Here is a 24,304-nt window from a genome sequence, read left to right as displayed (position 1 = left end):
TATCACCAGCCCCCCACATACCGACGCCACACACTACCATCTACTTCACACATGACATGGCAGACATATACACTGGCAGAGTAGAGGATGGGCTCCTACTCATGGATCCCCTGGCATCTATGGATACCATTACAGTCCAGCTCGCATCACTCCTACACACGGCTGCATTACAGAGCTTCCCACATCGTGTACACTCAGGAGAGCCTGCGAGACCTGGGACTATGCCCCAGAACAGATGGTATGATGACGAGTGCAGAGCCCTATACTCACGACTCCGCATACAGAGAGCCTTGGGAGCCATCACAGAGCAGGAGTCGAGGAGAGAGATGAGGAGACTTACTCGCCGCAAAAGGCGGGCCTTCGCAGAGATACAGGAGCTAGAGATCTTTCATTTCTTCATGAGTAGAGATAGCCCTGTCTCATGGCGGCACTTCAGAGAGCCCCGGACCCCGACACCTATTGCAGACCCACAGACATGGCACACATATGCAGAGGGTCTATACCATGCCCCACAGCAGCCACCTATACCTCAGCCACAGGAGCCTCGACCTACCACAGCTAGCTTCTTTACCCACTCGATGGTACAGGAAGCTATCCGCCGCCTACAGCATGGACGGGCCGCCGACCATATGGGCCTGCAGGGTGAGCATCTCATATATGCAGTAGATTCTTTAGCTCCTTTTCTTGCACACCTGTTTAACAGGGCACTAGCAGAGGGTTTGCCTGCGGAGCGGACGATGCACACCATTGTGCCGATTCACAAAACAGGGGATATGCTCGATCCGAGCAACTACAGGACGGTTATGGTTGGCCACGTGCTGGCCAAACTCTATGGTGCAGTGCTGGAGCAGGAGCTTAGCTTATATGCTGAGCGAGCAGGTTTACGCTCATCAGGGCAGGCAGGCTTCAGGAGAGCCTTCTCTACCACTGACCATGTATTCACTTTGAGATGTATGATTGATCAGGCCAGAGTGAGGAAGAGAAAGCTCTATTGCTGCTTTGTGGATTTCCGCAAGGCATTTGACACAGTACCACGAGAGAGGCTCTTTCAGCGCCTGCAGTCTCTTGGCATACCAGCAGATATGACATGGGGCATCTATGCATTATATGAGCAGGTTTTTGGGCGAGTCAGATGTCCAGGTGGTATGTCCGAGACTATTGCTAGCACCATTGGTGTGAAGCAGGGATGCCCACTTTCCCCCACGCTATTTGGGTTATACATTGATGAGGTGGCTGACTTCATTACACGGGGAGGCGGAGATGGAGTTGATTTAGCAGGTACCTCAGTACATATTATGCTCTATGCTGATGATATTGTATTAGTGTCTGAGTCCCGAGGTGGTCTACAGCAGCATCTACATGCACTCCATGATTTCTGCACACAGAGGGGTCTTACTGTGAACCTTGGGAAAACCAAGGTTATGGTCTTTCATACATCGAGACAGGGCAGGAGTCAGCTGACATTCACCCTCGCAGGATGCCAGGTGGAGGTGGTGACATGATACGTGTACCTAGGGGTTACCTTCTCTGCAGCAGCCACACGCTTCACCATGGGTTCAGCAGCCAGAGCTAGATTGACACGGGGATATGCAGCATTGGCTATGCTAGAGAGACAGTGCCACCAGGCGCATTTTCAGGAGCCCCGGACGAAGGGGTGGCTATTTCACACATTAGTCACACCGGCATTGATGTATGGAGCAGCAGTATGGGCGCCAGGCCTTGCTACCCATTGGTGGACACAGATAGAGAGACCACAGGCCCTCATGATGGCACGCATGATACGCAGCAAACCGTCAGTACCTCATGACATTATCCGAGCAGAGTTTGCTGCACCTCCTATGATGGTAGAGGCCATATTTCAGACTATATGCCTGCTAGACAGATTCAGAGAGATGCCACAGGACAGATTGTCATACAGAGCTTTTGAGGCATCTAGACAGCTGGCTGAGGCAGGAGACAGAGGATCATGGTATGCACAGGTCACACATTGGTTCTCACAGCATGGCCTAGACATGGATCATCTACCACCATTCCAGTATGACACGGATGCACCACATATCCGTCTCTCTCATAGTGAGAGGAACAGAGTATTGAGACAGGATCTATGGCAGCTCTATACACGAGAGACATGGATATCGCCTACACAGCCTCTTCCACCGAAGATGCTATACTACAGAGATCACTTCATGAGTATCACTGATGATGGATTTATAGAGAGGCCTAGATACATGGAGGGCTTTTTACCACACGGCTCCCGAGTGGCTATTGGTCAGCTCAGAGTTTCATCACACCGATTGGAGATTGAGACTGGCAGAGCAGCACGGATCCCCCGAGAGGAGAGGGTATGCAGATTGTGCAGAGAGGAGGTGGAGAGTGAGGAGCATTATGTATGCAGATGCAGAGCATATACAGCCATCAGAGAGAGATATCCCATTTTATTCAAAGCGCCACATTCCCTACGCCAGATCTTTGAGGCAGCAGACCAGCGCATACTGGGGAGATACATTCTAGACATACAGCGCCACAGAGAGACATTATTACAGGCTCAGACAGCTCCAGAGGGGGGGCGACAGACACAGATTACTACATTTTTTCAGAGATCCATACTTCTCCCAGCCCCTACACGGCAGGGAATTACTCTCCAGAGAGCAGAGACACTTAGAGCCCGCAGGAGACAGAGGACACCTGGCTTTCGGACACCACGCCTATACCAGAGAGAGATGACAGAGATCAGAGCTCAGTTTCACAGAGAGGGTGCGGAGCGACTGGCTCGCTTCAGAGCACACCCAGGCATGTTCTTCAGGGAGCTGTGGACACCCCCTTCACTGATGTATACCATTTTATACCCCCAGTATGGTACAGGATGGAGCTAGCTAGGTTGCATATCATGATTGTATACTCCATGCATATAGCTTTGCATTCTCCTAGTAATAGAGCTCCATCCCCTGCACACCCAGATTCAGCTTTTTTATTCAGTACTTTTTCATTTTGTTGGGATGACAGAGGATACCCCATACATGTACTCCGATTTGTCTCATAGGCCGAGTTCGGTCTTTCGGAAGACGTTAATAAAATCTCTCTCTCTCTCTCTCTCTCTCTCTCTCTCTCTCTCTCTCTCTCTCTCTCTCTTTTTGAGGAAACACAGAGCTATATTACTGAGTATGAAAAATTCCCCAAAGTGCCAGTGGTGGCCTTTCTGAGAGGGCATACAAACTGTGCAGTGAGAGGCGTGTAGCCTGTGAGCGGTCAGTGCTACATCACGGTGGATGATGTGATGTGTGCAATATGAACCACTGTGGGGGAGGGTACTCCCATCTAGCATGTCCTCCAACAATCCTGAAGAAGAGACCCGTGCGCCCCCATCGTCGAATGAAGGCCTGGTGTCTGTCCTGAGCTGTCTGGTGAAGGCCGACAGGAATCATCATACATGGAGCGCAGTGCACGGATAAGATCGAGCCAAATCAGGACTAGAGTATCACGTGTCGATTGCCGCGTGTGACTAAGGACATGGAGACAACGAGCTCTCCAAATGTTCCACATCGCAATCGCAGCAATCACCATAAAAACATCATCCCTATGCCAATGCTCCATCTGCAAGGCGTCTGGTGGAATCATACTGAGGTACCCCCGTCGATACCCCGTCGCTGTAAGCATGAGCACAGCATCAGTGCCCTCACCCTCAAAGAACACATGTGGTCCCGGCCAAGGAAGGAGCCATAACACAGATCCCCAACTGAGGAAACCTGCATGCTGACCAGCTCTGCTGAGTAGTAGAGCCACTGCTCGCCAAACAGAGGAAGCCACTCGACACGACCAGAGGCAGTGGGCCTGAGACTCCTGAACCTGATGATCACAGCATATACATATGGGATCATGGCCCATCAAGGCACCCCAAGTGCCGACGGCAAGACCAGCATGAGCAGTCAACCAGAAGAAGAGAGTGATCCGACGAGCAATCCTCAGCCTCCAAATAGATGGCCAATACTGTGTCAGGAAAGCATGAGAGAGACCTGCATGTAGCCAAGTGCCCAAACGCGTAGGTCTATGTAACTGTCGTCGAAGCAAGCAGTGTCTCCCAATCCGAACAGTATACCCGAAAAAGGAAGTATGCCTAGCGCCGGTCTCCACAGCAGGCCACTCCCATTCCCCGGGGTCCCAAGTCAGCTACGAAAGAGGCCGTCCCTTCCAGATCCATAATTGCCAACGGGCAGCCATACCAATGTGAAAAGACGGGTCCACCTCCCGTCTTTTCCTGTAAGAGCCTACAACACGGATGGGAGTCCAGTCGGACTGTCGCAACTCCTCCAGGCAACCCAAACCATGAAACTGTAATCTGACGTGACCGAAAGCATCTGGCATGCCCATAGGGATAAAAAGCATAGGCCAATAACAATGGGAGCTCCAAACAAGAGAGGGTGTACCCTCAGCACCAAACATGCATAACCATCCTGAGTGCTCAGGCATCTCATGTAAACCCCGAATGGCACGATCCCAAAGCTCTGGAATAGCTGCATCAATCTTGCAATCCGAGGCAGAATACCCCTGCCTAAGGAGAACTCCTCCCCAATAAAATCTGCCGGAAGCTGCCGTGTCTGTGAGGACCAAGCATGCATCGAAGCAGCCGGGCCGCTATCCCATGACGCCCAGTCTATGTGTGTCCTCTGGCCAAGCTGGCGACCCTCAGTATCCAACACATGGGGATTCCAGATCAAGGGCTGACGCTCAATCTCTGGCAGAGAGGCAGGAGGACGTCTATGCATGCCCTGTCTCATGGAGATCCATATCTGTAAAATAGAGCGCATGAAGGGTGACAAATGAGCTGTATGCAGAGGAGAATCTGAAAAAATATAGCGTATACTCGCAACCCAAGTATGACCATCGCGAGTTCCCAACTGCGGGGTCACTGTGTGCAAAACCGATCTGAAAGCAGAAGCAGGACTCGGCATCCAACCACTCTAACGCGCCACAACAGCGTGGGAACAGAGAAGTGAGCCAGTCAGCGTCAAGACGGGCACCAAGCCAACCCTGCTGAGACAAAGTATGGGAGCGAACAAACTGTAACACACTCTCTTCTGACCAAACCTCAGAGCCTCCGAAGGGTAAGACAAAAGAGTGCATCGGACCTGAAGTGCCCCCAACAAACTGCATGCCAGCACTTGCTCTCGCTGATGGCTGTAACACATAGAGTCTGATCAAGAAATGGCCTAAGCCATGGCCGCTGCATTCTGCACGCGCTGCACCCCAAGCTGGCGGACTGAAGTCTAGAAATGCTCGAGACACTCTAGAAGGCGGTGGAGGAGGCGGTGGAGGTGGAAGAGGAAGCGGTGGGGGCAAAATGGAAACCGGGGGCGCAGGAAGAGCCAGAGGAGCAAGGGGTGGGGCATCAACCTGCATGGCAGCCGGCTAGGCCGACCGTTGGGAAGCCCGTGGCGAAGGTAGCGGAGGGAAGTGAGAAGTCTGAAGACCTGTCATGCAGGTGGAGTCTGCTGACCCTGCTCTACAGAAAACTGGGTGCCCTGGACTGAAGAGAGTGCCGGTGATGTCTAGCCAGAGGGATCTGCCGAGCAGGCGGAACTGGAGGAACACGCCGCTCCCTCTGTTGGAAACTATGGCGGCGCTGAACGGGCCTCCACTCGTCAACTGGAGGAGCAGGAGCAGGAGCAGGAGCAGGAGCAGGAGCAGAAAGGGGTGGTGGACGACTCGATGAAGGAACATCTGGCTGCACTGGAGTCTTCCCCTTATGCTCCGGCTGGGCACGATGCTGATCAGTGGTAGGACGCTGCTGACGTGGCGGCGGGAGAGTGGGACACTGCCTAGCCAGATGCCCCATCTCATGGCACCGAAGACACTGACCAGGTCTGCCAGTGACGAGGAGGCGCTGTGTAAAACGACAAGATCCTCTGCCTGTAACAAGTATAGTGTCCGGAATGTCAGAAGAAGCAAAAAGCTGTACTCGAGCGACGAGGAGGACCTGCTGATAAACGGACGGAACCAGGTACAACTATCCCCAAGTCAGAGGCTAAGGCAATGACAAAGTCCTCCTGTACGAACCGACGGGGCAACGAAGGTAGAGAGAGTGTGAGCGGAAAGCGAGGAGCAATCTGTCGGGCCTCAAACTCGTCCTCTGTGAAAGAAGGGTACCAAGGCAAGATATACAAAGCACGCCCTCCTGCGAGAATAGGGACCACTGCGCAAATGGCAGCCACTGAGGCTGCATCAGAGAGTAAGGCCATGAAGATCCCGCAGCCGAGACAGGAGACCTCCACCACACGACCCTAGTGGGTACCCATAGCAGTCTGCAAATGATCACGCAAAGCAGCACGGGTGATGGAGCGACCTGTGATGCGTCCAACAACTGCTCTTTCCCTGAAAACACGGCTCGTGGCGTCCGCTCCATCCATAACTCGATCACGAATCACAAACTGGCGAAGAGGTGGTGGGGGAGCCTCCTGGTGGAAACTCGAAACCGGCGTAGACGCCATGCCAGCAGGGGATAAACTAAATGGAGGTGGGGAGGAAAGCAGGGGAACCGAGGCCTCTCTCTCTCTCTCTCTCTCTCTCTCTCTCTCTCTCTCTCGTCCTTTTGTGTTCGCCCGTTCACCCTCGTCCCCCCCCCCCCCCCCCCCCCCCCGCTTCAGTCTCTGCATTTCGCTCCTCGTCCTTTGTGTTCGCCCGTTCACCCCGTCGCCCCCCCCCCCCCCCCCGCTTCAGTCTCTGCATTTCGCCCTTTTGTGTTCGCCCGTTCACCCCCGTCGCCCCCCCCCCCCCCCCCCCCCCCCCCCCCCCCCCCCCCACTTCAGTCTCTGCATTTCGCTCCTCGTCCTTCCTCGTCCTTTTGTGTTCGCCCGTTCACACCCCCCCCCCGCTTCAGTCTCTGCATTTCGCTCCTCGTCCTTTTGTGTTCGTGGCCCTTTCCCCACCCAGCCTTGCTCAGGCCCCCAAGGTAGCAACATAACTCTCCCCTGCACCTATAGCTGAGCATCTTGTAGGTCGCATTTTCTAAGTCTCCCCCAAAGGGGAGAGGGTACCCTTGAGGGGAGACTCGTTCCACCAACAGCCCTCTCCTTTATCAGCAGCAACACATGGAAAGTAAGAAGTCTTTTGCCTCAGTCATCGTTTCACGATTACCGCCCATTCCTCCACCCGTGAGCAAGCCGACACCATGGGAAGCCTACCTCATGCAAGAACTGAAGAAACTCCATGGAGAATTGGCAGCATTGAAACACGAGACTATCAAGAAAGATGAACAAATCAACGAACTGAAAGTGCAAGTGCAAGCCATGAAGACGAAGCAAGAGGAAGCACGAGAAGGACCCATACCTACAACACTACAAACAGAAACGACAAATCATGTTTCAAAGGTAAATTCAGTTAACTCACAAGATTTTGTTAAAGAAGTCATATCAGCGGTCAAAGAAAAGGAACGAATGGAAAGTAACAAAAAGGTAATCAGAGTCGGTGGTCTTCCTCAAGGCTGGGATAGGGCAGACATAGCTCAAGAGCTTCGAGAAGACTACATATTAGATACAGATGTACTTACAGCACAACTGAGCAAAGTAGTTCCCTTCGTGGACTTAGGAGACCCTATCTCTATTATAGTAAAGGGTACACAGGCAAAAGTCTCCTATATGGACAACAATGAGAAAATAGCAGTGATGAAGCAAACAAGGTCTCTCCAAGGGACAAAGATATGGATAGCTGATGAACTCACTCCGCTACAACTCAAGAACAGATCGGCAGAGCTGAATAAAGTTAAAGAAGCAAGAAAGAATGGCAAATGGGCAATATACAGAGGAGGACAAGCAATCGTTAAAGAATTTCGTACCCCACCCCCCTCAAGAGCAAATCCATCCATGGATGAAATATAGCTATTTTTATTTTGAACCTCAATTTCAAACTAGATGCAATAGAACCCATTGTAATTTAAACTCTTAAGAGTCTTAAGAGTTCATTTTGAGTTTTTTTTTTTTTAGTTTTATGCCTCTTTGGCATCGATACCCAGAGTGGAATGTAAATGGATGTACCTGATCTGTCCCATAGGTCGGATTCGGCCTCCCGTGGACGTTAATATAACTCTCTCTCTCTCTCTCTCTCTCTCTCTCTCTTTTAGCCCCTTGTGGCTTGTATGAGACATTCCCTTTTGGATGTGTATTTATAACGGGATGCTACAGTGGCCGGGATCAGGAGGGCTGACATGCTTCCCACATGGGGGTCATACACGGACCGGAGGCACGGTGGTAGACTACATTATGGGGTCTTTGGAGGCATCACAGCTTGTCACCTCATTCTCCATTCCACCTCGTCCTATTGGGGCAGATCATACATACTTGGCATTTTCACTAGCCGGATCACCAGTATCACCAGCCCCCCACATACCGACGCCACACACTACCATCTACTTCACACATGACATGGCAGACATATACACTTGCAGAGTAGAGGATGGGCTCCTACTCATGGATCCCCTGGCACCTATGGATACCATTACAGCCCAGCTGGCATCCCTCCTACACACGGCTGCATTACAGAGCTTCCCACATCGTGTACACTCAAGAGAGCCTGCGAGACCTGGGACTATGCCCCAAAACAGATGGTATGATGACGAGTGCAGAGCCCTATACTCACGGCTCCGCATACAGAGAGCCTTGGGAGCCATCACAGAGCAGGAGTCGAGGAGAGAGATGAGGAGACTTACTCGCCGCAAAAGGCGGGCCTTCGCAGAGATACAGGAGCTAGAGATCTTTCATTTCTTCATGAGTAGAGATAGCCCTGTCTCATGGCGGCACTTCAGAGAGCCCCGAACCCCGACACCTATTGCAGACCCACAGACATGGCACACATATGCAGAGGGTCTATACCATGCCCCACAGCAGCCACCTATACCTCAGCCACAGGAGCCTTGACCTACCACAGCTAGCTTCTTTACCTATACCTCAGCCACAAGAGCCTCGACCTACCACAGCTAGCTTCTTTACCCACTCGATGGTACAGGAAGCTATCCGCCGCCTACAGCATGGACGGGCCGCCGACCATATGGGCCTGCAGGGTGAGCATCTCATATATGCAGTAGATTCTTTAGCTCCTTTTCTTGCACACCTGTTTAACAGGGCACTAGCAGAGGGTTTGCCTGCGGAGCGGACGATGCACACCATTGTGCCGATTCACAAAACAGGGGATATGCTCGATCCGAGCAACTACAGGACGGTTATGGTTGGCCACGTGCTGGCCAAACTCTATGGTGCAGTGCTGGAGCAGGAGCTTAGCTTATATGCTGAGCGAGCAGGTTTACGCTCATCAGGGCAGGCAGGCTTCAGGAGAGCCTTCTCTACCACTGACCATGTATTCACTTTGAGATGTATGATTGATCAGGCCAGAGTGAGGAAGAGAAAGCTCTATTGCTGCTTTGTGGATTTCCGCAAGGCATTTGACACAGTACCACGAGAGAGGCTCTTTCAGCGCCTGCAGTCTCTTGGAATACCAGCAGATATGACATGGGGCATCTATGCATTATATGAGCAGGTTTTTGGGCGAGTCAGATGTCCAGGTGGTATGTCCGAGACTATTGCTAGCACCATTGGTGTGAAGCAGGGATGCCCACTTTCCCCCACGCTATTTGGGTTATACATTGATGAGGTGGCTGACTTCATTACACGGGGAGGCGGAGATGGAGTTGATTTAGCAGGTACCTCAGTACATATTATGCTCTATGCTGATGATATTGTATTAGTGTCTGAGTCTCGAGGTGGTCTACAGCAGCATCTACATGCACTCCATGATTTCTGCACACAGAGGGGTCTTACTGTGAACCTTGGGAAAACCAAGGTTATGGTCTTTCATACATCGAGACAGGGCAGGAGTCAGCTCACATTCACCCTCGTAGGATGCCAGGTGGAGGTGGTGACATCATACGTGTACCTAGGGGTTACCTTCTCTGCAGCAGCCACACGCTTCACCATGGGTTCAGCAGCCAGAGCTAGATTGACACGGGGATATGCAGCATTCGCTATGCTAGAGAGACAGTGCCACCAGGCGCATTTTCAGGAGCCCCGGACGAAGGGGTGGCTATTTCACACATTAGTCACACCGGCATTGATGTATGGAGCAGCAGTATGGGCGCCAGGCCTTGCTACCCATTGGTGGACACAGATAGAGAGACCACAGGCCCTCATGATGGCACGCATGATACGCAGCAAACCGTCAGTACCTCATGACATTATCCGAGCAGAGTTTGCTGCGCCTCCTATGATGGTAGAGGCCATATTTCAGACTATATGCCTGCTAGACAGATTCAGAGAGATGCCACAGGACAGATTGTCATACAGAGCTTTTGAGACATCTAGACAGCTGGCTGAGGCAGGAGACAGAGGATCATGGTATGCACAGGTCACACATTGGTTCTCACAGCATGGCCTAGACATGGATCATCTACCACCATTCCAGTATGACACGGATGCACCACATATCCGTCTCTCTCATAGTGAGAGGAACAGAGTATTGAGACAGGATCTATGGCAGCTCTATACACGAGAGACATGGATATCGCCTACACAGCCTCTTCCACCGAAGATACTATACTACAGAGATCACTTCATGAGTATCACTGATGATGGATTTATAGAGAGGCCTAGATACATGGAGGGCTTTTTACCACACGGCTCCCGAGTGGCTATTGGTCAACTCAGAGTTTCATCACACCGATTGGAGATTGGGACTGGCACAGCAGCACGGATCCCCCGAGAGGAGAGGGTATGCAGATTGTGCAGAGAGGAGGTGGAGAGTGAGGAGCATTATGTATGCAGATGCAGAGCATATAGAGCCATCAGAGAGAGATATCCCATTCTATTCAGAGAGCCACGTTCCCTACGCCAGATCTTTGAGGCAGCAGACCAGCGCATACTGGGGAGATACATTCTAGACATACAGCGCCACAGAGAGACATTATTACAGGCTCAGACAGCTCCAAAGGGGGGGCGACAGACACAGATTACTGCATTTTTTCAGAGATCCATCCCCCTCCCAGCCCCTACACGGCAGGGAATTACTCTCCAAAGAGCAGAGACACTTAGAGCCCGCAGGAGACAGAGGACACCTGGCTTTCGGACACCACGCCTATACCAGAGAGAGATGACAGAGATCAGAGCTCAGTTTCGCAGAGAGGGTGCGGAGAGACTAGCTCGCTTCAGAGCACACCCAGGCATGTTCTTCAGGGAGCTGTGGACACCCCCTTCACTGATGTATACCATTTTATACCCCCAGTATGGTACAAGATGGAGCTAGCTAGGTTGCATATCATGATTGTATACTCCATGCATATAGCTTTGCATTTCTCCTAGTAGTAGAGCTCCATCCCCTGCACACCCAGATTCAGCTTTTTTTTTGTTCAGTACTTTTTCATTTTGTTGGGATGACAGAGGATACCCCATACAGGTACTCCGATTTGTCTCATAGGCCGAGTTTGGTCTTTTGGAAGACGTTAATAAAATCTTTCTCTCTCTCTCTCTCTCTCTCTCTCTCTCTCTCTCTCTCTCTCTCTCTCCACCCACCTGCACGCCTCTCCCCGCCTCTGTGCACACCTTTGCAGGCTGCCTCGCTGCCCTGTGCGCAGGCCACCTCGCTGCTCTGCTCTGCCCACCACCACTGTAGGTTGCCTCGCTGCCCTTTTCACACCCACCTTTGCTTAGGCCCCCAAGGCAGCAACTAGTAGGGGAAAACATGTCTCAACCCCTCGAGGGGGAACAGGATGGTGAGACAACCTTTCACACCCCCACGAATGCACCAAATGCCTACCACAGAAGACTAAGGGAAGGAATCATGTCCCCTGGCTCACGAAGGATTACGAAGATGGCCCGACGAGATGAGGCCCTTTATGAGGAGATACAGCTTCACATAAAGACAGAGATGAACACGAGATGCAGATGCGAGGTACATGTGGGTCCAAATATGCAGAGGGGGGCTCTGCGAGCTATATGTGGCGGTATGCTACTTTCCCCTAGCCCACTCCAAGTTTGCACCATCAGGAGAGCCCCCCTATATACCACTATACGATGATATCATGAGGTTTGCCAGCATGGGAGACATATTACTATTGGGAGACTTTAATGCACGTACAGGCACAGAGCAGACAGAGCTGTATGATACGCAAGAGGCTATGTACCGGGAGATCACGGCAGAGGATGTCCAAACTATATGGCTCTATATTGGAGTTGGAGCTGAGCCGATGGGCAGAGAGGCATGGTCATCGAGCACATGGATAGGCTGGCTTCAGAAGAGGATTTACTACCTTGGATCACATACTGACACTTTGGCCACTTATTGAAGAGGACAAGGCACAGAAGAGAAGGATATACTGCTGCTTTGTGGGCTTCTGCAAAGCCTTCGATACCGTACCACGTGCCAGCTTATGCACAAATTGCATGACATTGAGGTACCCGAGGATATGCAGTGGGGGATATATGCTTTGTATGAGTCTGTGAACAGGCAGAGTCCGAGCTCCAGGCGGACTATCTGATAGGGTGACCAGCACGATAGGGGTGAAGCAGGGATGCCCGCTATCACCCACCCTCTTTGGACTGTACATTGATGCGGTCTCTGATTATGTAGACAGATTGGGAGGCCCAGGGGCATGCCTGGCAAGGGTGTTGATACCCATCTTGTTATATGATAATGATATTGTTCTAATCTCAGACTCTCCGGAGGGGTTACAGAGACACTTGGATGCATTACAAGCTTTCTATGCGGATAGAGATCTTACATTTAACCTTGGGAAAACCAAGGTTATGGTGTTTAACACCACACAGGCATGGGTGACGAGATCAGAGCCTCAGCTCACTTTCCGAGGGGAGCCGGTAGAGTACGTCAGGTCGTATGTCTACTTGGGAGTTACTTTCACAGGAGTGTGTTTCTCCCTGAAGGAGGTGGCAGCAGATAGATTGGCTCGAGGGCGTGCAACCTTGGGGGCACTTGAGAGGCAGTGTGCACACATACAGTTTCAGGAGCCACACACCAAATTACAGGACTGCGTTTCTCCCTGAAGGAGGTGGCGTTTCTCCCTGAAGGAGGTGGCAGCAGATAGATTGGCTCGAGGGCGTGCAACCTTGGGGGCACTTGAGAGGCAGTGTGCACACATACAGTTTCAGGAGCCACACACCAAATTGTGGCTATTTGATTCGCTTGTGACACCGACCCTCTTGTACGGAGCTCCAATTTGGGGGGCCCAATATACATTACAGATCTCAGAGAGGGACAGATGAGGGATGGAGGCAAATGGAGACACCACTGATTATGATGATTGCCCGCATGATTCGGAGTAAATCAGCAGTACCACATGAGATTGTTTGGGCTGAATTGGGTGCCCCACCGGTAGTAACCAAGGCCCTATTCCAGGCAGTTACCTTTTTACAGTGGCTTTGGGAGCTCCCTCAGTAGAGGTACTCCCGATTAGCATTGACCTCATCCATACAATTGGCAGAGAATGGAGATACTCATTGCTGGTACGCTCAGATGAGATCATGGTTTGACCTACATGGTTTGCGGATAGAGGCACTACCACCCTTTCAGTACAGTCTGGATTGTCCATTTTTGGATCTCACCCGCTCCAAGCAAAACCACGTGATCAGGATGGATATCATCAGAGTGGACACAGAGAGGACATGGATTAGCCGCCTTGAGCCCTTAGGCACGAAAATGGCTCATTACAAGAGCCATTTTCTACACCTCTCACTAAATGATTTTATCACCCGCCCGGTGTACATGGATGTGCACCTATCACATGGGATACGTTGTGCCATTGGACAGATCTGGACCTCATCACACCAGCTGCGGATTGAGACAGGGCGATATGTGCATCAAATTTTGGATGACCGTGTTTTTCAACTATGCTACCAGGAGGTAGAGACAGAGGAACACTACATTTGCCGATGTACAGTCTATTATGAGATCCGAGGGAGATATCACTACCTCTTCTGAGAGGGTTTTGGGCCGTTACGCAAGGTCATGGAGTTTGAGGATCAAAAATGCCTAGGATTGTTTCTACTTGAGCTCAGGAGACACAGAGAGACCCTCTTGGCAGACAGGAGGCCAAGCCATGATGAACCTAGACAGAGGACCCTGACAGATTTCTTCGACACCAGCACCAGCACCAGCAACCCAACCCACACACCTCCTGATACCTCCTCCATTGAGCCATCAAGGCACCGACCACGCTCCCAGGGAGTCACCACTGATAGAGCAATTATCTTATGTCGTGCTCGTCGGCCACGCCCACCAGGATCCCGACCATGGCATCCTCACCATCGCCAGATCAGAGCCATTATTGCTCGGCATTGGAGGCACCTACCTCGCTTCTACGACCTCTCCATTCTAGACAGCCCCATGGCGGAGATACTTGATCTAAGGAGAGGGCAACACTTCAACTGATCAACATACATGGATCTACCTGATATACATTTTTCAGTATTTTCCAGTATTTTCTACTCAGTATCATCTCGGAGTCTTACATTTCTGTTCTTATAACTGTAGGACAATCAGTTTATTGTACTTTTTAGTCTCATTTAGCTGTTCTCTTTGATGATGAGACACCAACTTCAGATGTACTCTCAATTTTGGTCTCATAGGCCATTATGGCCTCTCAGAGACGTTAATATATCATTTCATTTCTCTCTCTCTCTCTCTCTCTCTCTCTCTCTCTCTCTCTCTCTCTCACACACACACACACACACACACATATATTATACATTTTTTGAAAACTGTAGTTTTTTTAGTGAGAGACGGAAAAAACCTTCAAAACCTCGAAAAGTTTCTTGTGACTATACCTCAATGGTTGGGACACAAAATGGGCACGATATAAACATGTTTTATGACCTGAAAATGAATGGCCGACCTGAAAACGACTTGCCATCAAATCACTATATAACGGAGTGTTAAAGGTCATTGTAGGGCATCCCTCATATGCATTCAGCATTGATTCAGAGGCACACTTTTGAGGCACATCCTTCAAGCAGTAACCCAACATCTAGATCAGAGAAGATAGCAGTTCTCATGTGCATTTTCACATGAGAAGCAGCACATAACCTTTTGCATATGCATCAGTAGTTATGCACAATTATGCACGTGCAAATCTAAGTCTCACATCTATGAACAATATTGTGTGTGTGTGTGTGTGTGTGTGTGTGTGTGTGTGTGTGTAATTGTCTCTTTTACATCTCACTCGTTACAACTTGCAACTTGGCACTGTGAACTGGTACTTTGACGATGGCACATGAATCAGAGCTGGGTATTGACGACGAACTCAGAGACTAGATCACAAACATCAAGTTCACATACTCCTGCGATCATGGGGATCTCCGCAACTGGGACCACGGCAGCTAGAACGTACAGTTGGGGGTGCAACTTGCAGCAAGGTGGTGTGCGTGGGATTCAATCTGGCCACCTCCATGCTGCAGACAAACGATCTACCGTTGCACCATCCCTTGTTTGCATCATTGTATATATTCATTGCAATATGCAATAGTTTAGGTCTATGATCTATCGTCTTCTCTAATGTGTGTGTTGTCATGATAAGTGTTAATTGATGTTTTTTTAGTATTAATAATCGTTTAAGTCTTGTGCTATTAGCACACGTCACATTGGTTACATAGGATTAGAGCATCTAGGTCAATCCTTAGGAAGAGTGTGTGAATGCTAAATTAGGGTTTCCCTGTTTTGCAATAGTTCAACCCTTGCATCAGTGTTTCAGCACCATTTCATCTTGGTTTGAAAGTTGTGCATGCGGCAAATAAGTGTGTTTTTGCATAAGCAACCAAATTAGGATGCGTGTGCATTAGGGTTCCATGCATTGTATTGCATACAGCAAATAGTTTTGCATGTAGATTAGGTCAAGCTGAGAAAGACAGCTGATCAAGGTGTGCATTTAGTTCTCCAAGGAAACATGGCAGCATGGTTCGAGACCAACTTGGGGGACCTAAAGCTCCAGGAGTAGATTCTCAAGACCATGATCAAGGAATTTCATAAGATTGGGGAGCAAAGATCCTCGTTGGATGAGGCTTTTTTGAAGGATTGTGGAGACAAATCGGCAATGAGTAAGAAAGAGATCCAAGCACAATGTGCAGATTTGACAAACACAAAGCCCATAGACGAGGGTTAATCCGAGGTTGAAACTCACCAGGAGAAAGCTTCCAAGGATGCCCAAGAGAATCCCGGTCATGAAGTTGGCACAGGAGACCGTTTCCCCAACCACGAAGTGGAGACCGGTGGAAAATCCTACGTAAGTACCGATGTCGGCGGCGGGAGAGTGAGTGCCAACACAAGATTTGATCTATAAGGACCAGCCATTGCCCAAACTGCAGTTGTGTCCAAGCCAACTTCCAAGCACCAGCAGATTCCCGAGGCGGATTTCTTCAAACCCCATTTGGAGGAGGGTGAAATCAGCCTGACAGTTCCCGAGAAGGAGGATCTCTACAAATTCCATTTGGAGGAGGTCAACTTGTTAGTTCACAAGGAGATTCCGAAGAGTCTCTCTGAATCTGGTGCAGAGGAGGATGAGACTACGAGTGACTCAGCAGTTCCCACCGTTGTCTGTTTCGATCGATGACCGAGCCGTGTGTTGGGAGCAAAGCCAAAACCTACCAATGGAAGAGACCCCATCATTGTCACTCCAGTAGTGGTTCTATTGGTGATCAAGCCCGTGTGTTGGGAACAAAGCCAAAGCCTACTAGTGGACAATACCGAAGAGCAAAGGAGCGTGCAGCAAAGGTGCATCATGTGCCCCATTGTTCCAAGTTTAGCAGAGGGATGTCATGTGCATGACATTTGTGAATGGCACATGGACAAAGATCTCAGCATCCGATTTGGGCAGTTCTGACAACCCAATGCCAGGACATGCCCAACGGTTCGGACACAAGTTGGGTGCAATATGAACATGTTTTATGGTATTTTTAATGAAAGTTTTATGACCCAAAAATCAATGGCCGACCTAAAAACTACTTGCCATCAGATTACTATGTAAAGTAATGTCACAGGTCATTGTCGGGCATCTCTCATAGGCATTCAGACTTGATTCAGACGTACTTTTTGAAGGTGACTCCGAGGTACACATACGAGGGGACTATCTCAACTGCCTCAGCTCTATATGAAAAATCATTTAAGGCACCGGCTGTTCATGCTCCGTTCCTAGAAGTGAGCCAAACAACATTCTCTCTCCAACTAAGCTAAGGCTTCTTACCCTCTCACCAGTCGCACATTGGCAGGGGGGCAGCAAAGTGAATACGGGACCCATGAAGGTGACCCCGAGGTATACATACGAGGGGACTATCTCAACTAAGGTTGCATACCCCCTCACCAGTCACACATTGGCAGGGGGGGCAGCAAAGTGAATATGGGACCCATGAAGGTGACCCCAAGGTATACATATGAGGGGACTATCTCAACTTCCTCGCCCCTATATATGAGAAATCATATATGGCTGCAACCTGATGTGAGATGTTAAAAAGCATAATCTTGGTCTTGCCAAGATTCATTGTAAGCAGGTCTCTCTCCCGAAATGTCTAAAGTGCTTCTAGATGTTTCTGTAATCCCTGGGGAAGCATATGAAGGAACCAGAAAAAAGTAAGATTTTGTTAATTTTTTAAAAAATGGCAGTTTGAAGTTGTTTAAAAATATCGATTAGTACGTCGTACGGAATGTTCTGTACTGTACTGAATGTACCTGTGCAAAAAATGCAGCCTTGTTTGCGAGGAGTAAAGATCAAGGTATCTTGTGTGGGCTTGGAAATAGGTGGGAATGAACTTAGGCCCAATTGACAGCTTTCCAGGCGGAAAGCTGTGATGTGGCACCATGAGTCAGGCCAGACATGGGGGCTTGTCCGGACAACAGTTCATACACAGGAATTATTTAAGTATTGCACCCTTTACAATCAGCGAACAGCACCAACCCAGCTGTAAGGACATGAGCACAGGGATCCCAGATCCCTGTTTTGATTCTTGCCAACACACAGGAGCTTTCAAAGTTTCATATGATTCCACCTTTCGGCCAGCTTGGGCACCCCTGACACTCGAAAAAAGGTGTGTCCCCTTGGTGGGGCCAACACCACATCGGGCACAAACGTTGTGAACAAGAAAGACACCCCAAGCACATAACCGGCAGTGAGATAATGCCATATCAGTTTCCAAGGCTTCCGTTGTGAGCAGGGATGAAGCTCCAAGCGCACACCGCCAGTGATAATGTCATATCAACTTCCAAGTCTTCTGCCCAGAAAGCTGTGAAGCCATCCCTACAGTATCTCGATACTAGGCAGACAGTACAGAAGTAACAAATTAAGAAACAATAGCTAGTGTAAGATGTTGAAACTACTATGCAATTATGATTGCTTTTGTAAACGCACGGGTATTGACAAACAATGAATAGACTACAGATGTCAAACACAACAATAACAACATAAGAATGAAATTTCATACCTGCCATCCAACCGTGTGTATTCAAGCCCCATAACATCCAAAGCCCATTCCAAAATATCCATCATTCCAGTCCATTGACTAAAAATGAGTGCACGATGACCTTCCCGTTTTAGATTTGGAAGAAGCTTCAATAATGCCTAGGAGTGTCTCAAGAAAGGACCCACAATCAGCCCCAAAGCTCATGCCAGCAACAGCTTTAAAGGAAACACCAGAAGTATCACAGCAAAACCACCTGGCATTTGGCAGAACCCAAAGCATAGCTGTTGCTGAGAGCTCCTCGTCGTCCAAGTCCCCCATAGGATGCCGAGAGCTGTCAAACAACAAGGTCATGTTATTAAATCATGTCATATGGAAAAGCCTACCTTCCTAAAGCAGGAAGGAGTCCATATTTGAAAAATAATTCTTGCAATAAAAAAGTCAAGTAGTGAATGCTAGGAATGCTCCGTCTCACCAAGTTGCAACAAAATAATACACCTATAGAAACAATTCAAGAGCTGCCAGACTGGGGTTTCCATAAACACCCACAGCCTTGACGTTTTGGGTTTGGGTGGAAAGGCCGAATTGTGAAACCTCACAGTTAAGCACGCTCGTGTACGAACATGAGTGGGACCAGATTGGGAATGGGTGACCTCTGGGGAAGAGGGACTTACTCAAACTTTCCAACCACTTGTGTTAGTGCATGACTCTCTCTCTTTAAAAACCTTAGTTTCGTATGTCCATAGCTCACTCTGGGATGTTCTCTCCAAGATGTCCTAAGATCCATCCCTTGTGGCTGAGCCTTTGTCCAAGCTTTAACAAGGGGTTCGAGTGCCAAATATGCTATGTGTGCTTTGCCTTGGCTGGTCTCAACAAAAACAGGATTAGAAGAGTGCCTAAAAAGTATCCAAATGTTCCCCAGTGTGCTAATGCATAAGGCTGTTCATGTACTGTCAGATATCATATTGACAAAACTTGATAAGAAAAAGAACAAGATTTTATAATCGATATCGGCATGCACTTCAGTATGCTGCTGCATTAGCCTTTTCTGAATGTATTATTGGAATATATGCTATGAGTAGTACCACATGTGAACATGGGCTAATCAAGGGCACTTTTCTCCCTTTGGGTTTTTCCCCTTGGATATCTGGTGTGAAGACACCACCACTTTTATATTGTATTTTGATATTATGGAGTTGACTCTCTAGCTCCACACATTTCAATGCAATCCATTGTGTTAGCATCAATCACCATCCAACATGTACTTTCTGCTACTACTTCTGTTTGTGTGTGTCTGTGTGGAGCCCTAACCCTGATCTGTCCCAACAGTGGTATCAGAGCCTTGCTACTCACGCACTTCCCTTCCGGCGACTCTGCGTGTTCCGTCCGGAGGCTGTCAAGCTCCCATTCTGTCCGACTCACACCATTCCGTCCGAGCTCCGTCTGCCTGTTCCCACACCTCCGGACTCCGCCCGGGCCACCACTCCCCACCTCCAAAGGGGGCAACACTAGTGCGCTCATCACCACCTCCACCCAGTCAAACAGCGGCAGTAGCTCCACAATGGGCGCAGCCCGGTGGAGCTCAGCCTGCTTTGGGGCGTACGTGGCATTGGATGGATTTTCACATTTTCTTGGCTCCTTCCGTCCGGCGAGATCTCCGTCACTGTCCTGTTTTCCGCCCGGCGGCTTTCGACGCCCGTCACACCAACCGACAGCGTCTGTCAACCGCCTTCCCTACCTGCACGTTCGTCATCCCCTCAGCCTCAGCTGCCTATTCGTCTGTGCCGCCTGCCACTTCTCCAACCGGCCGTCTTCTTTTGGCGCTTGCCTCTAGCCGATCGTCTTCTTTTGCCTCCAGCTGACCGCCAAAGAGTGTGGGGAGCTCCTACAAGCAAGGAGGTGAAGAAGACAAAAGGAATTTGAGCTTCTGATTATTTGGGGATTACCAGTGCACTGTGTTTTGTTCCAAAATTTGAAAGTACAAGTCATGCAAAATTCGGGGGTTTTCTGAGTTCCATGCTTCAATGCAAAATTCAAGTTGCAAGACACAGAAAAATTTGGGGCTTTCCTAAAATCAGCGCTTAATTGCACAATTAAAGCTCATTGGTACACAGATTTTTGGGGCTTTTGTGATTTATGTGCAATTGACACATAAAACAGCCCATTGGTGCACAAAAATTTGCCGCTTTTCGCATTGCAAGCCTAGTTTGCAAATTTATGCACTGATTGTGCAAAGATTTGCATTGCATGTATCGTCAGGACACTACAAACTTTATTTGCAGCCATGTATTTGGGACAAAACATTTGCGCAAGACCTTGTGGTTGCCTAGCATTGCACTCTGGTGCGTTGGGATTTTGCCTGCAGGTGCTTTTTACAGCATATTTGGTTGCACATATTTGCAATCTCTTGAAGATATTTCAGCATTATGGCTGGGAATACAACTGATATATTCGGGGTTTTGTCCCAAGAGGACAAATTGGATGACAGTAACTACTCCCTCTAGAGTTTCATGGTCCGAAACTTTCTTGTGGCCAAAGGATAATGGGGTTGTGTGTCAGGTGAAGATGTACGCCCTATTGACATAGCACCTAACACACCTGGCCGTGGTGCTCAACAAGCTACAGTACCTAGTCCTCCCTCATAGGAGCAGAAGAGATGGGATACTTGTGATGCCCACGCGATGGCTTTAATTGCTTTGTCAGTAAAGCGATCAATCATACCGCATATCTGGTCTTGCAAGACCTCACGGCGAGCTTGGGATGTACTTGAAACCATGTATCAAGCAAAGAATGAGACCAAGGTTGCCTATCTCAAGAAAGAACTTGAGAACTTGGACATGAATGATAGTGATTGTATGCCTGATCATCTTACGAAGATCCAGGATCTTCGAGAGCAGTTGCTCAATATTGATGAGGTAATTTCTGAAAAGGAGCTGGTTTCCAAGACACTATCATCATTGCCACAAACTTTACTCGAACTTCCACACATCGCTCTATCTATGCGGAGAAACCCGAAACCAAGGTTGTTTGAAGAGTTGGCTGGCTTGTTACTAAAGGAGGAGCAGAATTGGAAGAACAAATCTTCCATCATGAGTGGCAGTGATGGGGCTTTTGTTGCCCAAGACAAGGGCAAGAGAAAAGCCAAAAGCAATTTTCAGCTGAAGGCTGATTAGGCTTCACAAAAGGCTAAAAATGATGCAGCAAGCCCAAGAAAAAGAGCAAATGTCACTACTGCAAAAAGCCGGGTCACTATTTGAATGAGTGCAGAAAGCGGCTTGCAAAGGAGAAAAAAAAGGAAAGCAGCATGGCTGTAGATTCTTCTTCATCACCTGCAGCGAAAGATGATGCATCAGTAAATCTTGTGCAGGATGAATGGGCTTTTCTTACTTGCAATTATGATGCATCATTAGAGCATATGTCTCTCAATGTCAATGAAAGAAACGACACATGGTACTTTGACAGTGGTGCTTCTAAACACATTACCTCACAGAGGAATTTATTTAAGCTTATGGCTGTCCCTGAAGGCAAACGGGTAGCATGTGCAAACAATTCTTCTTATTAAGTTCAGGGTGTTGGTGAGGAGATCCTCACAACAACAGATGGTGCAGACTTATGTCTTCCAAATGTATTGTATGTGCCAGGAATTAAGAAGAACTTGTTGTCCGTCTCCTCTTTTGCTAAAAGAGGATATGCAGTGAACTTTGAGGATGACACATGCACAGTGAAAGACCGTGAAAATGGCTATGCATTGGTCACTTCGGCCATAGTCACAAGAACAGATGGTGCAGACTTATGTCTTCCAAATGTATTGTATGTGCCAGGAATTAAGAAGAACTTGTTGTCCGTCTCCTCTTTTGCTAAAAGAGGATATGCAGTGAACTTTGAGGATGACACATGCACAATGAAAGACCGTGAAAATGGCTATGCATTGGTCACTTCGGCCATAGTCACAAGAAACGTTTCGAGGTTTTTCGAGTTTTGTTTTGAAAGGTTTTGTCCCTCAGCTAAGAAACCGAGAGGTTTTGAAAAATCCATAATTTTATAAAGTATAAATACTTAAAGAACCTATAGTAGCCATCTAAAAACATAGTGTAATGATGAAAAAATGGTGTCTTCTCACACATCTCGAGAAAACATCCATATGTTGGTGAGGCATTATGGCAATTTTGCTTGATTAGATGCCACAAGTGGTTCAATCAAGGACTCGTAAGAAATTGAAGAAGAGAAGGAAGAAATTGGAAAAGATTTAAGACATTGAAGGATGGTGTATGAAGAAAAAGGGGAAAGAAGAGAGGAGAAGAAGAGAAAAGGAGAAGAAGAGCAAGGAAGAAGAAGAGGAGAGAAGAGAAAGGAAGAAGAAGAGAAGAATGAAGGAGAAGTAGAGGTGAAAGAAGTAGCAGAAGATGGAAAAGGGAAGGAAGGAGGCAAGAGAAGAAGAGGGAAGGAAGGTGATGTCCTAGGAGGATATGGAAGAAAAACAAAAATAAACAAATCCCATAAAAATCCCCGCCGGGAGAGGGGGGCTGAAATTTGGACGAAACTGCTGTACTGGAGAGGTTTCGAGGTTCTTAAAAAGTGTTTCGAAGTTTCGAGGTTTCGAAAGCTAGAAACACGTTTTTTTGTTACTATGCTTCCGGCATATTGTACCCTGGGTTATATCAGCTTGACAGGTTTGACAAGAGAGAGCATGTTGCTCATGTGGTTATCACTCTTACACTTGCCATGCAAGCCACAAAATTGTGGCATGCCACGTTTGAATTATGGCAGTTTTTTAGGACATGCCTCATGTAGAACTACCACCAAAACATGTATGTGAAGGGTGCATATTGGGTAAGATGCACAAAAATGCATTCCGAAAAGATGAATCAACAAGGACTGACCGGAAATTACAACTTGTGCACATCGATGTGTGTGGTCCTATGCAGACACCCTCTATTGGAAAGCATCTATACTTTGTAACCTTTATCGATGACTACTCCAGATTTGCTTGGGTGTATCCCTTGAAGGCAAAATCTGATGTATTTGCATGTTTTCAGCATTTTGTGGCACAAACTGAAAATCAAACAGGTTGCACACACCCTCCGTACAAATTGAGAGAGGAAATACATATCCATTGCTTTCAAAGCTTTTATGGCAAAAAAGGGCATAAAGCATCAATGCACAATGCCATATTCTCCTCAACAAAATGGTGTTGTTGAGAGAAAGAACATATCATTGATGGAAATGGCTAGATGCATGGTTCAAGGCAAAGGCTTGCCTCACAAATTTTGGATGGAGGCAATCATGTGTGCTACACCTGTGTCGAATAGATATCCTACCAAAGCATTGCAAACCATAACGCCAGATTTGCTCGGGTGTATCCCCTTGAAGGCAAAATCTGATGTATTTGCATGTTTTCAGCATTTTGTGGCACAAGCTGAAAATCAAACATGTTGCAAAGTGCACACCCTCTGTACAAATCGAGAGAGGAAATACATATCCATTGCTTTCAAAGCTTTTATGGCAAAAAAGGACATAAAGCATCAATGCACAATGCCATATTCTCCTCAACAAAATGGTGTTGTTGAGAGAAAGAACTAATCATTGATGGAAATGGCTAGATGCATGGTTCAAGGCAAAGGCTTGCCTCACAAATTTTGGATGGAGACAATCATGTGTGCTACACATGTGTTGTACCAAAGCATTGCAAACCATAACGCCATATGAGGCCTGGTACGAAAGGAAACCTAAAGTTGATCATTTTGGAGTTTTTGGATGTATAGCTTATCCACATGTACCTCAACAATTGCGAGGTAAGCTTGATGACAAAGCAACTAAGTGCATATTTGTGGTTACAGCAGTGGCAGTAAAAGCTACCGTCTCTTAATTCCTTCCACACA

At 48.3% G+C, this 24,304-nt stretch overlaps 2 protein-coding genes across 3 annotated transcripts in view; one reads left to right on the top strand and one right to left on the bottom strand.

Annotated features, from left to right (window-relative positions):
- Positions 1–24,304, bottom strand: part of LOC147604501 (protein CHROMATIN REMODELING 19-like) — a 127,505-nt gene that overhangs the window by 37,449 nt on the left and 65,752 nt on the right. For both annotated transcript variants that reach the window (XM_086794961.1, XM_086794962.1), the window contains exons 9-10: positions 18,682–18,759; positions 18,450–18,586 (exon numbers count right to left, since the gene is read on the bottom strand). In XM_086794961.1, coding sequence (XP_086651087.1) covers positions 18,450–18,586; positions 18,682–18,759 — 215 coding nt within the window. The remainder of the gene's footprint in view (positions 1–18,449; positions 18,587–18,681; positions 18,760–24,304) is intronic.
- Positions 7,083–7,868, top strand: LOC147604502 (uncharacterized). Its single transcript, XM_086794723.1, has one exon. It carries the CDS (start codon positions 7,083–7,085, stop codon positions 7,866–7,868), a length of 786 nt encoding a protein of 261 aa, XP_086650849.1.

Source organism: Cibotium barometz, chromosome 61, assembly GCF_041138505.1.
Source record: "Cibotium barometz isolate CiBa-2024 chromosome 61, ASM4113850v1, whole genome shotgun sequence".
In the NCBI taxonomy this organism is placed as follows: Eukaryota; Viridiplantae; Streptophyta; class Polypodiopsida; order Cyatheales; family Cibotiaceae; genus Cibotium; species Cibotium barometz.
The sequence above is the reverse complement of the archived record's forward strand: the minus strand, read 5'-3'. Positions and strand labels throughout refer to the sequence as shown.